The sequence below is a fragment of the Micropterus dolomieu genome, linkage group LG06 (assembly GCF_021292245.1).
Source record: "Micropterus dolomieu isolate WLL.071019.BEF.003 ecotype Adirondacks linkage group LG06, ASM2129224v1, whole genome shotgun sequence".
NCBI classification, from domain to species: Eukaryota; Metazoa; Chordata; class Actinopteri; order Centrarchiformes; family Centrarchidae; genus Micropterus; species Micropterus dolomieu.
The window spans coordinates 29,224,578-29,241,252 of NC_060155.1; the positions used below are offsets into that span (position 1 = coordinate 29,224,578).

A 16,675-nucleotide genomic window follows, 5' to 3' on the forward strand; every position below is an offset into this window, starting at 1 on the left:
GCCCGCCACCCCCCCCCCCCCCCCCCGCTGCCCCCCACATGCATGTCGCTGTGTCTGAATCCGGGGGCAACATCGATTATTCATGCAGCGAGTGGAGCCGCCCCCCCCTCGTGCTGACATGTGCCACGCTCGCTGAAGCCGATTAATTGGCAGGAGAATGAGAAGAGGAAGGGTGTCACACGGGGGGGAGAGAGAAAGAAAGGAGGGAGTGTTGTTGTGCTTCAGTGGTGGAGTAACAGGACTGGGTTGGGATCTGTTGCCGTCGCACCGCGGAGACGGAACAGACCGGATCTGAAGGAGCATCCATAATTTATTATCTAACCACCTCCTGCTCCTCCAATCGGGAAGATGACCACACATTACCCCAGGGAGGAGTTCACCTCCAAGGCCATGAACGGCGCAGAGAAGAAGCTGCCGCGGGTCAACATCAACCTGCAGGAGTCCATCGCCCACCTGCACCCGCTACAGAGGCAGCACGCCATCGAGCTCCACCGGCAGCAGCAGCAGCAGAAGCAGCAGCAGCAGCCGAGCTGTCCGAAGGTCCAGGGGTCTCTGGCGACGTTCACCGCCCGCACGGTGCCGGCGTCCTTCCGAGCTCGCAGCCGTTTCCTCAACCTGCGGGACAGCGTCAAGAAAAGCCCGACCAAGAGTACCGCTAAAGTGGTCAACAGCAGCCACGCAGCGGGCAGGCCGGAAATACCCTGGGTGCCCTTCGCTTTCAGCAAGGTACTGCAACACTGAGGGCTCGTTTGAGGCCGGGACCCTCTGTGCTGGTGGTTTGGAGGGGAAGTGCTGATGCTCGTAGCTCGGAGTACACGCAGCACCGAGTCGGTACAAGAAAGTATTCAGGACAGAATATCTAAGTACTATAAGTTGGTGTTGAATGTCGTTTTCTTTGAGATCCTTCCAGGCTTTCATCAATATTTCGACAGTTGTCGACTCTATTTCTTATATTTAAAGTTAAAGGCTGTTTAGCGTCTTTTCTTTAATCAAAGGGACGTTTAGAAAAACACGCCTGTGTTTTCAGTATTGTTGAAGAACCAACAATCCTGCACTCTCTTGATCACTCGTTTTATTTAAGTGAAGTCTGAGGACCCGTTGTAGATCAACTTTATGTTTATGTACTTGTATTGGTCCACAGTGCATTGTGGTTTTTTGGTTCTGTCAGTTTTTGATCTGCTGTACATCTCAGTAAGACTTCCAGGAGTGCAGGAACCTTGTAGTTTTTGTTCTAAAGCAGTTTGAAGAATGTGACTCGTGGGCACGAGAATAAAAAGTTGCCCCCTGACGCTTGAGCTGCCCTGTAGGTGACTGAGGAGCTCGGGGTCATTCTGCTTCATTGATAAATCGCATTCAGAGCTGGCTGCACATTGTGTGTGTGTGTTATTACAGTGTGTCCGTTTATGGGGAATCAATAGAGGCCGTCGATGTCGTGACATCTGTTGTGTCCCTGCAGCTGAAAACAGTCTTTCTGCTGCTGCATTTAAATTCTGCTTCATCCATCAAACTCTGTTGCGGCTTCTCATTCAGTCATTTTTTGATTATTTTTATGTATTTTTTTTTTATTATTTCAGCACAGTTTGCATGTTTAACGTCTTCAAATGTCTCGTTTAGTCCGACTAACAAAAAAGAGATAATGCTGTCAGTCCTCAATACGTGACTTTGATCAATTATGCAGATGGTTGTTGATTGATCTGCTTGATTTATTTATTGAGTGACTGTTTCAGGAAGAGCAGAGGTTTGTTCTGGGCCTGGTCAGCCTCACTTGTGTCTCTCTTCATTCACCACGAGCTCGTTTATCATATCTCATCAGCACAAAGATCCCGTCGCTGCGGGAGCGCTCACTCCCAGCCGCCACTCTCGTTGGATTAAAACTCCGTCCTCTGTGTGTTGCTGCTTTTTTGTCACACCAGTTTGTATTCTTTGGGAGCAATTAAGCCCCATTGTCAGCAGTTTCCGAGCGGCGCTGCAGAACTAGGGCTGGCGGATCAATGTGGTCGATGTGCCGGGGCTAATTTTAGCGCCTGTTGGTTTCCACGGGCTCCCGAGTTCTGCTGCTGCAGCACAACAATTAAGCCTCTTCGAAAGAGAGCGGCGCTTCCTGCCAGCGGCTTCACGAGGTCCTGCCTTGCATAATAGAGGTCACAGTGTTGAAGGCCGCCTCACGCGCTCTTCTCTAAATTACTGTTTTACACGTAGGCCAGGGTTTGGAAAGGTAGACGATCAGTCCTCACGTTTAAAGAGTTCGTGTACGTCATGGAGGAGAAGGGACTTCTACGTTCACAGGTTGCATAAATTTACAAGTTGTGAGCAATTCAACCTCTTAACTTCTCAGTTAGACGGAGGTGATACGTAAAAAACGTACCTGGAAACAGGTACAACTTTTCCACAGTGGAAAACCAAACAAAGGCGAGTCGAGACTTCATACCGTGTGTTCAGCAGCATGTGGAGGCTGTTTTCACAATACATTTATTGCAGCCATGCATTCATTGTGAATTGTCCACATAAATTATTGAATATTTCTATATTGCATCATTCATCAAATTCATTGATTCAATATGTGATATATCTTATATAATTAATATTCATCCAACTCTTTGTGTGTCGCCCAGTACGTGACTGTTGCAAGCTCCATCAGGAGGTAGAAACTTTAGTCATAAAAATGTCAGAGGTTTAACAGGCAGTGCGCTGCGTCTACAACAGCGCCACGTATCCGTAACACCTAGCCACAGCCTAGTCAGAGGACATAAAGCTGTTTCTGTGATGTGGAGACAGAGCTCAGGTAAAATGTTCTGAAACATGAATGTGTTAGATTAATAACTCGCTGCTCTGAAACTCTGGATCCAGTCTGGGTTGCTGCTTCTGCCTGTGTAAAATTAATAACAGCAGTTATAGAGGTCATGACCCTCAGAACAATGGGACACTACACACATTAACATCACATTGATTTTAATTCATGTCTGCTGTCACAGCATTGATGGGCATATAAATTAATGAATTAATAAAGGATCATCTCCGTGGTCTAGGAATTTAAGATTGAATAGGACCCCTGGGATTATTCTGAAAGCTCCAGCACACCCTACTTGGCCCTAAATGATAACATGTAAATATAGAAGTGTTACATTAATAAGGAAGTTGAACACTAACTCTTAATTACTGAGATTGTAGCGGACGGCTAATTTGTTCCGCCATAGTTTCAACATGATGAAAATATTTTTCGACTCGAGACGGCCGCTTTTCTATGAAGGACACATGGTTTGAGGTCCGTACGGTGACGTGAACTAAAGGTTTAGAACAGAGTGTTTCCTCTTCTTTTTGACAACACGGTCAAGCTAGCCGCTCCTAAGTCTGGAGGGCACTCGTATTCCAGCCTTTACGGTAAATGAAAGGTCACAGAGCAGCTTGACAGGCAGGTTAGAGAGTTTTCATTTTCTCTTTGCAAAGACAAGTGTTGCAGTTTGAGTCTGACCTGAAGAGACGCTGTGGAGTCTGAACTGCACATGACACGAGAACCGCACGCAATATTATTAATCAGACTGCGTTGGACTTTCTGCTTAGAGGACACGCGTCCGGTTTTTAAAGTAAGGTGTTAACACAACATATATACAGTTTAGAAATTAGATTGATTGGATTATATTCACAGGAAGTATAAAACATGTGTCCATTAAAAGTATAAAAATACTAACATGCTGGGAAATAATAATAATTTCTTCTTTGATTTTGGGTTTTAGTGTCATCACCTTTTATATTTAGACATATGTCTTTATCATCAAACTGTTCACAGATCTCGCCTCTTAATTTTTGCACCAGATTAATGCATTTAACTTTATAATAGACAAAATTTTCTTTTGGGGTAAAACCTCCGAGGTCCGGCCTACAGGGGGCGCTAACAGGACTGTTTAATGATCTCTGGATGTATTCAGGCTGATGTGGTAAGATCGGTTCATCGGGGAGATCGATAACAGCGAGACACTGGGGCAATTTACTAAAAACATGTTGACCTTTGACCTTCTGTGCTGTCTCTGGTGTGCGGATTGAAATATCTGCTGCTCTTCAATAATCACAAAAAGGACATCCGCCCCCTGCTGAGGGACGGGGGGGATTTAACACACACACACACACACACACACACCAGGTCAGACAGCGTGGCTTTAATCTCCTCAGGGCAGCAGATGGGCCGAGTTTGTCGCATCAAGTGTCAGGTAGTCGGCCAATCGCAGAGCGTCTTCCTGTGATTGGCCGACCTCTCCGACACTCCTGTGTGTCAAGCTCCTCCCATCCGGCACCTGAACGTGAATAAAAACACCTGTCGGTTAAACGTGGACATGCACACATCCTCCATCCTCCTGCTGTTCATCTGTGCCGCTCTGTGTCTGTCTAACCTGTGACCCCCCCCACCCCCCCACCATGCCATTGTTCAGCAGGCCGAGACCAACCCGCCCTCCTCTCCCATAATCCCTGTGATCCCAGTCTCGCCAATCGCATCAGAGACCACCATCATCCCTCCGACGTCACAGGTTTTTCTTTTTTGTTGTTGTTGTTGTTGTTTTTTATTTCCCTCCTCTTGTGTTTCTCTCTGCACCGTCTCCATGTTCAGATTTCTGTCTCTGCGTTTGTTTGGCTGCTCGTGTTTGTCGTCGTCTTTGTGTGGACTTTAGTTCCGTGTCTGCCGTCCAGCTGTGGCTCTGATGAAGTGAGCAGATTAGAGACAGAAACAGTGACTTTAAAGAGCCCATCTGGCTCCTCCCGGGGCAGAAACTGAGCGAGCGAGGCAGACGGGGAACAGAGTTAGAGAGGAGTGAGCGAGCTAGAGGTCGAATTTTAAACCTAGAAGAAGAAGAAGCAGCAGAAGAGGGGACGGCGCCATCCTTCAGGACTTGATTTGTTTGATTCAGGCTTCATGCTTCAGCATTGCATCTTCTGCAGCGTGAAATGCCACCATGTACGTAGCGCTGCGTGCTCACTAATCTCTGCTCAAATCCTTCCTGTTTATCCTCAGCTGGTCTGCGGTGTCATGAGGAGAGTCGCTCTTTTAGTTGCTGCACGGCGGACAGCTTGGTTTCAGTCTGTGTTGTGTCTGCAGGGGTGGAGCTCTGTGGGAGGCTGCTCGGGGTATTTTTGGAGGGGCTGGATGTGTTGTGATGTTTCCTCTGACTCTGCGATGCGTCCTTCTCTCCTCAGGCCAATCCTCCCCCCGTGGTGGTCAACGCAGACAGCCTGGACACGCCTCCGTATGTGAGTTCACCCGCAAAGGAAATGTAACGTCTTATTGTTTGTGTTTGATATCGAGGGAAATATTCAGCTTAGTAGCCGCTTCATTAACCTGATAATCTCAAAGACTCAACAGGGCTCCTGTAGCACCGTGAAAATATGCTCTACCCTTCTGTTCGGTTCTGTAAATGACGCCTGCAGCACAAACAAAAAGGGCCCAAAACTTCATTATTGTACCACAAAACTCAAAGAGCTGATGTTTATAGACAAACTGCCGTGACGCTTAACTTCCAAAAAATGTAACATTATGTAAGTCCTCCGTGCTTTGAAGTAAATTTTACTAGTGGCCAAATAAGTGGCAGTAAAACGGTGGATTCTTACGGTTATGGTTCAGAAAAGCTCTGGCTGACGAACTGAAGCCATTTTCAGACGAGGAGGGCGAAATGGCAAAAATATCAGGTCACGATTTATTTCAGGATCACGATCTTTAAAGGAGAAAAGTAGCACTACTTTATTAACTATATACAATACAGCCTAATGATTCAATTAAACAATTAATTAATTGTTCTTATAACATATGAAAGACTTTAATATGCATTTTTTTAATTTTCCCATTGAAGAAGAACGTGCTGTTTGCTTCTGCATGTTTAAAAACACAAAGACAGGGAGGGACTTGTTGCAGATACGTTACAGTAACGTTGGCCAATAGCCTGACGGATCCCTCGGTAATAACCTCGGTACTGTATTCCCTGTTGGTTCCCGTTCCTGCCGTGTTTACGGGGAAGCTGCTGAGCACAGATTTGTTGACCGCCGCTCGCTCGGCTCCGGTTCTGACGTTACGCCGTCCTCCGGTGCCTGAGTAGAAGAGTAACTAACAGTTAGTCAGCTAGGACCACTAGCCTAACTGAGCTAATTTTATAACAGCAGCTAGTTAGCCGCGGTTACTTTAGCAACAAGTGACACTTTCTGTTCATCAGCAACCTCCGTAAATCCCAGAGGCCGAGCAGCCGGTCAGAGCTAAATCTGTAGCACGATAGTAACGGCGCCTCTGAAAAGGCAGATCGAGAAGACATTTTAATCGTTCACGATCTAATATCGTAACATCGCCCACCCCTAGATCCTGAACATCCACCGAAATGCCGCATTCGCTCGTTTATACTGAACAAACGTTTGGGCTGTAACCCCGCAACCGTGCACGCTTTCACGTAGCCGCCCGGCTTTCTGGAACCAGCAGAAAAAAACGTCCATGTAACACAACATGCCGGCTGTGGCTTTTCACACAGACGTCGTTCCGGCTCTGTTACTCCCAACGTTTCGCCTCAGAGCCGGATCAAATCTGCCCCCCCCCCCCCCCCCCTTTCCAGCTCCGCGCCCTTAAAGGCAGCGCAGCGAGCCGGCTGATTGGTTCAAATACTCCCTAATAAGGCAGTATGAAAGCTCCCTGAGTTGTTCAAACTGTAGCAGGACACAGATTGATCTTGGAGCTCTTCCCCATCACCACAAGGTCCAAAGTCCTTTGAGGTGAAATGATTTTACTTCAAGTCTATCAACTTTCAGATTTTATTTTGCAGCTATTTTTACCATAGTTTATAAAAATATACATAATAATCTCGAATAATATATATAAACATTATTATTTGTCTAATTCGTCACCTGCAGATTGATTAAATTGAATCTTTGTTAGTATTTTACTCTCCTTATTGAATCATACAAGATGTTTTTGTTTATCTGTAGGAGATGAGTTCAGCGTGTTGTTGTTGTGATAATCAGCCGAATGACATGTTTCCTGCACGCCAAGTCATTTTCCTCGCCCTTGTTTGACTGGTGTCTGCTGATGAAGATCTTCTTCTGACGTCAGCATGAGTGAAAGCTCGGGAACAGCTGCTAAATGCACCTTGTGATGAGTCCAGAGATGAACTTTGAACCTTTATCTGGATCAGGAGCGCAGAGACCTTTTTATGTCTGTGTGTGAAGGAGCTGAAGGACGGGTGGACGGGCCGAGTGTTTCCCGCCTCGTCCGGTCGTAAATCGTCTCCGTCTGTCCTTGTCGGGCTCGTTCCTGGCGTCGGACGTTCGGTCTAAATTAAATTGGCGACGGAGTCTGAACCGCCGCCTGGCCTCCGATTGGCTCTGAGAAGCCGGAGACGTTGGCTGCTGTCAGCGAGACCCTGCTTTATCTTTCTGCCAGCTTAATTTGCAGAAGAGCGAGATGTTAAGAAAATAAGAAAAGGGAGGTTTGAAAAAGCAGCTTACTTCCTGCGGCCGGCTCCGCTTTCACCACGTCAGACTTCAAGAGTCAAATCAGTTCATGCAGCACTGCGGCGAGCTTTCCTAAACTTCCCTCTGACACCTTACTCTTCTCTACTGCTTCATTCATCTGCCTCTCTTATGAGCCGCAAAGCGGGACGAACGCGTTTGATGTAAAGGAGTAAATACATGTTTCTGTTACCAAATGTGAAGCCGTCACATATTAAAGGTCGTTACAATAATCCAACTAATCAGTGAGAATTGTTTTAGGAGGAACTGACGGCTGCTCACGTGTCAGAGGCCGCGCGCCTCTGAGGGTTAAGGACAGGCGCCCTTTTCCTGGAAAAACGCCTTAAATAAATAATGACTCTGGAGTAACTCCTCAATCATTTGGCCTAGATGCGTAATTCTGGTCTCCTTTGGAAGGAATATAAATCCTTTCTAAATTAACATATTTCCCATTAGACTAAATGGAGATGCAATAAAGAAAAAGGGATATTTTCATCCTTTCATCAAAACCATCATAAGATGGATTATAATGCACCTGAATATCTTCTAATACGCCTAAAATGCAATTCTAACTGTAAATTTGATAAAAAATAAACTAAAATACAACAGTTATCATACAATATTTTCAAAATATAACTGGCGAATGTCCATATTTTGGCAATATTTACTGTTTAAAAGTTGACTTTTATTGGTAGATATCTTTAAAACACGACTGTACTGTCCATACATCCTATTTCCAAATGACAAAACATTGAAATATTGATAAACACAGTGAGTATTCATCAACATTCCTGTCACCAAAAGCGCTCCCACGCTTTACAGGCCTGTAGGTGGAGAACACATCCCACAGTGATCCGGCTTGAGCAGACCTTTCACTTGGTACCCTGCTGCATGTCTATATATCCCCAACGGGTCGGCCACAAAATGACAAAAAAGACCGTGTGTTCCACAGCGGCACGTTTCCTCTGCAGGAAAAGACGACCGCAGGCAGGCAGCTCCCAGGTATTGATCAATATGGCGCCCGCTGAGACTCAGAGCAACAAAATAGGCGGATTTTTGGACTTAAAACAGCGAAAAGTAAAACATTAAGTTAGTGGTTTTGACCACTATGCGATTTAATAAAAAAAGGCGACTCATTTAATCCAAGAAATCACTTAATTAAGGTGGTGATTTTTTTTTTTTTTAGGCTGATGTCATAAAATATGACAACATTGGAAGTTTTCTTCACAAAAGCTCAATAAATGACATTTGGAGCAACACTAAATGGGCTAACTGCAAATTAGACGCGCAGCATTATAGACAAAGACTTCTGTCAGCAGCAGCTCAGCTTTTACGTGAGCTTTTTGTCGCTCCGATGCATCATTCGCCGTGTAAAACAGGCTGAAATGACAGGACGGTATGAAGAAAACACGTTACTCGAGTCTGGTAGTTGAGTTGTTGAATCATTTGCTTTTTGTGAACAGAATCCTTTTTTTTTTTTTTACTTGATCCAGATGTGGCAGTTTGGACTCTCAGCTGTCAAATAGTTTCATGCAATAAAATAATAAAATGTGCAGGTTACAAACCTCCTGATGAGAAAATGAGTTATTAAAGCGAGTAAACGGGTAATTAACTGGTGAATGTTCTGTGTGTGCAGGTGAACGGGACGGAGGCTGATTATGAGTACGAGGAGATCACGCTGGAGAGGGTAAGACGCCGAGCGGCCGTCCTGTTTGCTTCGAGTCACGGCCGCGTTGTTGGCGAGCGGCCTGCTCACATAAACGAGCGGCGGGTTGACCCGGCCCAGACTCCAGGCTGCTCATTTCACTCTGACTCGCTGCTTTTATGGACTTCGACTTTACAGCTTTGAAACTCTGGTGACTTTACAAACTGTGTGTCAGACATCTGGGGAATCAGCCAAACACACGTATTGTCTTTTTAATGCAGCTGTGTTTTAATCCCAGACTCTTTTTTTTAGTTTGATTATCTTCAGTTATGTCTTCTTCTTTTTTATCTTGTTGTCCTAATTCAGCTGTGCTTCTTCAAGTGCAAACGATGATCAGCGCTGCGTGAATAAAAAGCCTCTCTGCCAGCTGAGGCCCACAGAAACGACAGCGTCTCTGTCGGTGTGTCTGCAGGCTGAACGCGCCTCACGCTCATACGTTAGCGTCGACAGTGATTCAACCGCTGGAGCAGAGTTATGTCACAGCTCGCTAACAGAAAATCAGATCTTTCTTTTTTCTTTAATCAGAGTTTGACAGAACAAGTCTGGTGGTGGTGGTAGATGTTTTTCTTCTCGTCATTAAACCTCTTGTTCGGACTCGAGCAGCGAACGTATCTCTTCCTCTGTTGACTATTAATGGACGCACACGTGTGTCAGTACATTTGAAGTCACAGACAAAAACTTGTACAATATGGTTTTTTTTTTTGGTTTTTTTCTGCAGAATGAACATTTGACAAAATGTTTTTTCCGTCACTCGGCGCTCTGATAAAGTAAATCCATCAATGTGGCTGTTTTCCAAACTGCTGTAGCTGTCAGATTCATTCCTCTGTGACTTCAGATGTCCTTTACCTGATACCTTCATAGACATGTTCCTTCATCTACTTTATTCTGACTCGCACAGACGGCGTCCTGCAGCCTTAAACACTCACTAGAGCACCGCAGCTCTTTGTTTTCCCGTCCATCAGCAACCCGTCGATTGTAATTCTCTTGAGATTGGGTTGTTTTTGTCGGCTCACTGCTGAAAGCGGTGTTTGTATGACCATGTCGTCGTTGTGTTGTGCGTCCAGGGGAACTCAGGACTGGGCTTCAGCATCGCGGGCGGCACAGACAACCCCCACATCGGTGAAGACCCCAGCATCTTCATCACCAAAGTGATACCTGGAGGAGCCGCTGCCCAGGACGGACGGCTCAGGTGAGACGCGCCTGTGAAGAGGTCAGCTGGGTGATGGTCTAGTTCCAGGATCAGGTTCAGGGTTTAGTAAGACGTTATTTTATCAGAATCAGAAAGAACTGAATTTATGTAACGTTGTTCAAAAGCAGCTGGTGTCTTTTACCCAGAACCCCCTGCAGCGTCTTGCTGCCTTTCACTATTTCATTTATAATGCAGCAGCCAGAGTCTGACGCACCTGATCCTGGTGGTCCTCCCTCGGTCTCGGGTTGCCTCTATCATGAACCCTGTTTGTGGGTCTGTCAGTCGTCGGTGAGGCTCATGTGTCCGACTGAAAGAGTCGGACGGAAAGTTTAAATAAAAACACAAAGTTCAGAAACAAGAAGAAAAGTGAAAGTTCAGTTTTATTCACACATAAATTCACAGTGCAAGAAACTAGAGTCCAGATTTAAATCCAGCAGGGACCGTGTGCAAACAAAGACCTACAAATAAAACTAAAAACCACGCCGGTGTAGCTGGTGTTGGAGGATACGGCGTGTGAAACTCGAGCCGAAGGTTACAAACAGTGCTGCGGCGTTACCGACGCAGTTAGACTGGGAGAACACGGGTTTTGGTTTTGGCCTCTGGACACAGACGCTGACCCCAAACCTGGTCTCAGTGTGACGGCCTGAGCTGCACACAGTGACGGCACTGCCTGCTGTGCGCCCTGAAACCGTTCCCCCTGAAAGCTCAAACACATTTTTATGTTTAGTTTTATATACAGGGGTTTACAGCTTTTGCCGAGATTCGCTGTTTTGAATCTGAAGTACAGCATTTATGTATTTTGTGTGTCCCATTTAATCGTCTAGACGAGCCGCATGATTATTATTTTACACCTATTCAAGTTAGCAGAGGGCTAAACACAAGGGAAGATAAAGCCCTCCGCTGACGGGTTGGCCCCCGTGTATTTAAACCAAAGAGTTCCACGTGTCCCAACGTGTTTTCCTGTAAACTGACTGACCGGATCGCCACAGCCTCTGTTCTTCAGTCCTGTTTTTGATTTAGTTTGACACGATTGACAGCCTGGTGCGTCATGCGTTTCAGGGTCAACGACGTCATCCTGAGAGTCAACGAGGTGGACGTCCGGGACGTGACCCACAGCCGGGCCGTGGAGGCTCTGAAGGAGGCCGGATCGCTGGTCCGACTCTACGTCCGCCGGAGGAAACCCGTCTCTGAGAAAGTGATGGAGATCAAGCTGGTGAAAGGACCCAAAGGTAACGGAAGGGGTTAAACGGCGAGGTGGGATTTCAATTCTCCGTCAGCAGGTTGAGAAACTAAACGGCGTCCTGCAGCTCCTGCAGGAACCAGCAGGAGCGTTCAGATGGATGTGTTGTTGGATCGTCTCTGCTTGCTGAGGAGCTTTAGTGAAATCCCTCAGGGCCTCATGATTATTCAGACAAGGAGCCGGGCTCAGGAACAAAGCCTCGGTTTCCACGGAAACATCCTGAAATATGCTTTTGTGCATTTATGCGTCCTGATTTGTGCCGGTGTTAAATTGGCAGCAGCGTGTTTCTGTGATCTCTTTTAAATCTTGGTGTGAAGTGCAGGCTGCTGCTGCCAGGCTCTCCACCGCTCTAACAGTCTCCCCCCCTCCCCCCTCTGGTCCCGGTCCTCGCTGTGTTCCAGGTCTGGGCTTCAGTATAGCAGGCGGAGTGGGGAACCAGCACATCCCGGGCGACAACAGCATCTACGTGACCAAGATCATCGAAGGAGGAACCGCACATAAAGACGGGAGGCTGCAGATCGGAGACAAACTGCTGGCTGTAAGAGCTACAGCTTTATCAGGAATATTGCAGTGTAGCTGCTAACCTGTCTCCTGCTCTGAAGACACGTTTATCCTTTTTCTGGGCTTAGTATGTAGAGTATTTAAAATATTTTAAAAAATATATTTCCCCTGGGGTGGCCAAGAATGTTATCACCGTAAAATGTTTCTAATCAATTAGGGATGCACCGAATGTTCGGCCACCGAGATTAATCGGCTAAAAACAGCAAATACAGCACTTTCTGTGTTCGGCCTGATGTGTCTAAAGACCCAACAGTCGCGTTGCCATGTCGGCGGCGTTGAAGCGTTTTAAAGCCGTTTGCAGACGCTGTTCTGCTGAATCGTCTCCCGGCACATCGGCTCCATCTGTTGCTGACTTCTTAGAAAAGAACCGCTGTGAGTGTTTCTGTCTCTCGTCTGTGAGAAGGAGATTAAACTAGCCGCGCCTACATTTGGAGTGCGCACGTATTCCAGCCTTTACAGTAAGTGAAGCGGCGCAGGGCGAGCTGACGGGCAGGTTAGAGACTTTATCCTGTCAGTTTGTCTCTTTAGTATGAAGAGCGGCTTCATGTTACAACATTATTTATCAAACCGGGTCGGACCGGATGGATTTAGCGCGAGGAGGAAACACATGTGACAACGTCCGGTTTTCAAAATAAGGCGTCTGTACAGGATGGAAATAAGATTAACTGGATTATATTCACAGGAAGTATAAAACATATATTACATGTGTCCATTAAAAGGAAATGGACTCATGTGATTTACTTTACCGGACCCTCTCGGGCCCCGGACCCCCCACCATAGTGCAGGAAACACTGAGGAAAAAGCTCATTTTGACTATTTAATTTATGCAATGGGGGAAAAAAGTCAAAATAAGCGTGAAAGTACTTGTTCGGTGTTCAGCACGTTTTAAATTATATTTGGTTTTGGCTTCGAGTTTTCATGTCGGTGCATCCCTAAAATCAGTTGATCGGTTATTTTTAGGATAAATGTCAAATCATTTCTTTTGTTGAAAGGCTGATTTTTGCTCCTGAGTGAAAGTTAATTGTGGTTTTAAAGAAACACTTGATGCCAAACAGCAAATCTGAGGCAGAACATTCAAAACCATTATGATCAAATCTTTTTTCAAAAAATATGCACGAGGAAAATTAAGTAAAATCTTTTTTTCAGTCCTTTTCCCTCAACAAAATAAATATCTTTAAAAGAGAAATTAAGTGCAGATTCGTTTATAATTCAAATGAATTAAATCAAGCCTGTATTTAACTTTAGTTAGTAAGGAAAGTTATTATTGTGTTATTGCCCAGTCTTTTATTCCACTTTGTTATTGGTAATTATTTCCTCAAAATTGGATGTGACAACATATCAAGTTAGGTAAACTAGAATAATAATTGGCCACAACTTGCTGTTAGTAGTTTTACTAGCAGAAGAAGTTTCTGTCATGACACCAAAAAATACAGCTGAAGCTGTGAAACCACATTATTGACATTGAACAGAAAATTCAGAGATTTCACCTCGCAAAGCCAGCGACGCTTGTAGTTCAGGCAAAATCACAAAGTTACAATTAAATAGCTCCGTATCCGTTTACAGTAAAACTTAATTTAACAGCAGAGTCCCAAACAGCCGCCTGCTGAGGAAACACATTATGACTAATAAACGCAGGTCTGGTTTTTATAGAAGGAAAAAGAAGTAATATTCTGTTTGAAATAAATAAACTCTTTCATAGTTGCCTATTTCAGTTTTCTGGGAGAGGAATTAAAGGCCTGTCCCAAAATGTAGGCCGGGTTGATTCAGTGATTTTAGCAGATAAAAGCTATAAATCATAAGTAAAATCTGAAACAGGACGCATGCCGGACTTACATTCAAGATAACTTTATGGTCACAGTAGAGTGAAATTACGTGGCATCCAGCTCACGGAAGAACTGAAAATTAGTGACAGAATTAAAAGTGAGGTGTTGGAACTGACGGAGAATGAAAAGGGTCTTTTTGAAGCGTGAATACATGTTGTTAAGCTTGTCTTTGCTCTCAGTAGATAAATGTTTGGCGTCTCCTCTCCGTGTGCAGGTGAACAGTGCTTGCCTGGAGGAGGTGAGCCACGAACACGCCGTCACCGCCTTGAAAAACACTCCGGACGTGGTCTACCTAAAAGTGGCTAAACCCAACAGTGTCTTCATGAACGACAGCTTCGCCCCGCCCGACCTCACCAACTGTGAGTGCTGCTCTTTATTTTCTCTGCACAAACACAGGATCATTACCGACAGCTCGTCAGAACCACATTCAGTTACAGGGCTACTTCCATTATCCATCATTTTCACCATCAATCCTTTAGTTGTTTGGTCCAGAAAATGTTGACCGGTGACGTCCTCAAATGTCCTGTTTTGTCCACAACCCAATGATGTGCTGTTATCTGTCACAGAAGACAAAAGAAGCCAGGAAATGGACAGGGCTGTGCAGGACCGAGCGAGTTGTGTCTGAGAAACAGACTGTGGATCACGCGACATATTAGCCATATGACAGCTGTGCGTTTTCCTAATGTACCAATTATTCCTACTTCACTTGTGAATTCATCATTTCATTATGTAGATTAGGATTAAATGTTTTCTGTGTAGAAATAATTCAGTAGCCTAAATGATTTGGGGAAAATGGAAATGATAGTTTCTTCAAGTCCAAGTTATTTTGGAGAGAATTGAGTCGCTGTTAAAGCTCTTTAGTGGAGCACAAACCAACCTGTGCTCCTCTATAGGAGGAAATCTAAACGAGCACAACTGCTTGTCGGTCCCTGTCTTGAGTCTTTTGAGGTTCATTTGACAATGAGTGGCGTCCTGTCTCCGGTGTTTGCATGTGTGTAAGCGATGAAGACTTGATGGCGGACCAGATCACTTGATAGGCGTTCAAACTTCACAATGTGGAGATGACAAGATGCGATCCAGGAAGTCCAGTCTGAGGAACAGATGAATGGTTTTGAAGGTTTATGCTGCCGAACACTGGAGGACAATTCACCGATTCACCCTCCTTACTGTGGCGTTGGCGCTCCCGATCCGAGGCTGATTATCTGTCCAAAGGATCCTGTAGTGCGAGGGCTTCACAGACAGAATCTTAAGGTTGCTGACTGGATCGGGCAGCCTCTGGTCAGAAACCTGCAGCAGCCAATGAGGGCGAGATGAGCGGGAGTGTGGTGTCCTGGGATTATCAGACAATCATCACAAGTTAAACAGCAAAGACCTGTTCATGGTACAACATACTCATCCAGGAACGCGGTCTTGCGTGTAGGTAATTGATGGATGTCATCACGTTGCTGTGCAGCAAAAGTTGAGCCACATTTAAACAGTAGATTTCCCTTCGTGATTGAGGGGGCTGTGTTGGTCCGGGTCAAAGCTGCGTCCTGAAGCTCCCTCCTCTCCCCGGCCAAACAACAAAGGGAAGCCTGCGGTGAGGGGCTTCTTCTTCTGGTTCAGATGTGACCTGGCTGACTTTCTGTCTTTGACCCTGAATTAGTGTTGAATTCCGCCGGGACAGCAGAATGTCTCCCGGTGGCGTTGATCACACACCACGTCTCAAAGTTAATGCGACGCACCGCTCCTCTGAAACACACCCGGAGCACGGACCCCGGACCTGTTCCCAGCGACTCCCTCGGCGAACCTTAATGTGGAGACGCTGAAGGACAAAGTGATCCTGGACTGGTGAGGACAGGAGAGAGTGGTGAAGTGATCAGGTGATCAATCACTGAAAGGATCAAACAGACTTCAGATATCTCCCCGTTACTTTCCCTCAACGACTCGACAGCGAGTTGGGAAGAGAACGGTTTTGCATAGAGCAGACGCGCCACTCTATCACAGCAAAGATGGCGGTTATCCTGTCTAGAATCATATTTCAGCCAGTCGTGTGGTTCTACGGACGTAAGGGTCTGTTGTACTTCGACTACGCATGTGTGGAAGTGGTGAAGCATGCGTAGTAGAAGAACAACCGGTCGGGAAAAACTCTTTTGAAACCTTATTTTTGGCAAAATAGTTTTCAGCGATTTTGATTAGACTTTACTGCTGATTCTATTCATGTAGTTTTTAGATCCCGGCGACCAGTGAAAGTGCAGCTCTGGCTCTCTACACATTCAGATAGGAGCCCGGGGCCGTATTACAGAAACGTCCTAACCAGCTTGGTAACCATGGTAATAAGGGTTAGGGAGTGATGTAGGAAAAAGGCCGTTACAGATTATCAGTTCCTAAGTCGGTGTTCATTTCCTAATTTCAGATGGGAAAAGTGTTTTATAGAAGCATCCTGACTTAAATAAACTCTCCTAACTTTACTTTTCCACCAGCTAGTGTTTAATAACTCCTTTAATCCACATGGCCGCTCTTTGATTGCTTTTACAAAATCAACAAAATGTCAACAGGCAGAACGTATTAATTGATGCGTCTGATGACAAAACCCTCGTTAGTAGAAAGGCTGTAGGCGACGTAACGCCGGATAATGTCTCATTATTATGTCACATGCTTGATGTACCAAAAGTAGCCCATCCTGATGCAAGTCTTTGATAGAAGGAGAT

General features: G+C 45.5%; 1 protein-coding gene across 4 annotated transcripts in view; it reads left to right on the top strand.

Moving 5' to 3' along the window:
• LOC123971865 (discs large homolog 1-like protein) overlaps positions 1-16,675 on the top strand; it is a 101,125-nt gene that overhangs the window by 77,879 nt on the left and 6,571 nt on the right. For 3 of the 4 annotated variants that reach the window (XM_046050889.1, XM_046050891.1, XM_046050892.1), the window contains 6 exons: positions 5,182-5,235; positions 9,104-9,154; positions 10,237-10,361; positions 11,421-11,590; positions 12,003-12,139; positions 14,200-14,344. In XM_046050889.1, coding sequence (XP_045906845.1) covers positions 5,182-5,235; positions 9,104-9,154; positions 10,237-10,361; positions 11,421-11,590; positions 12,003-12,139; positions 14,200-14,344 — 682 coding nt within the window. Of the gene's footprint in view, positions 1-4,421; positions 4,518-5,181; positions 5,236-9,103; positions 9,155-10,236; positions 10,362-11,420; positions 11,591-12,002; positions 12,140-14,199; positions 14,345-16,675 lie in introns of all 4 variants that reach the window. The other variant, XM_046050890.1, reaches the window with a different exon arrangement.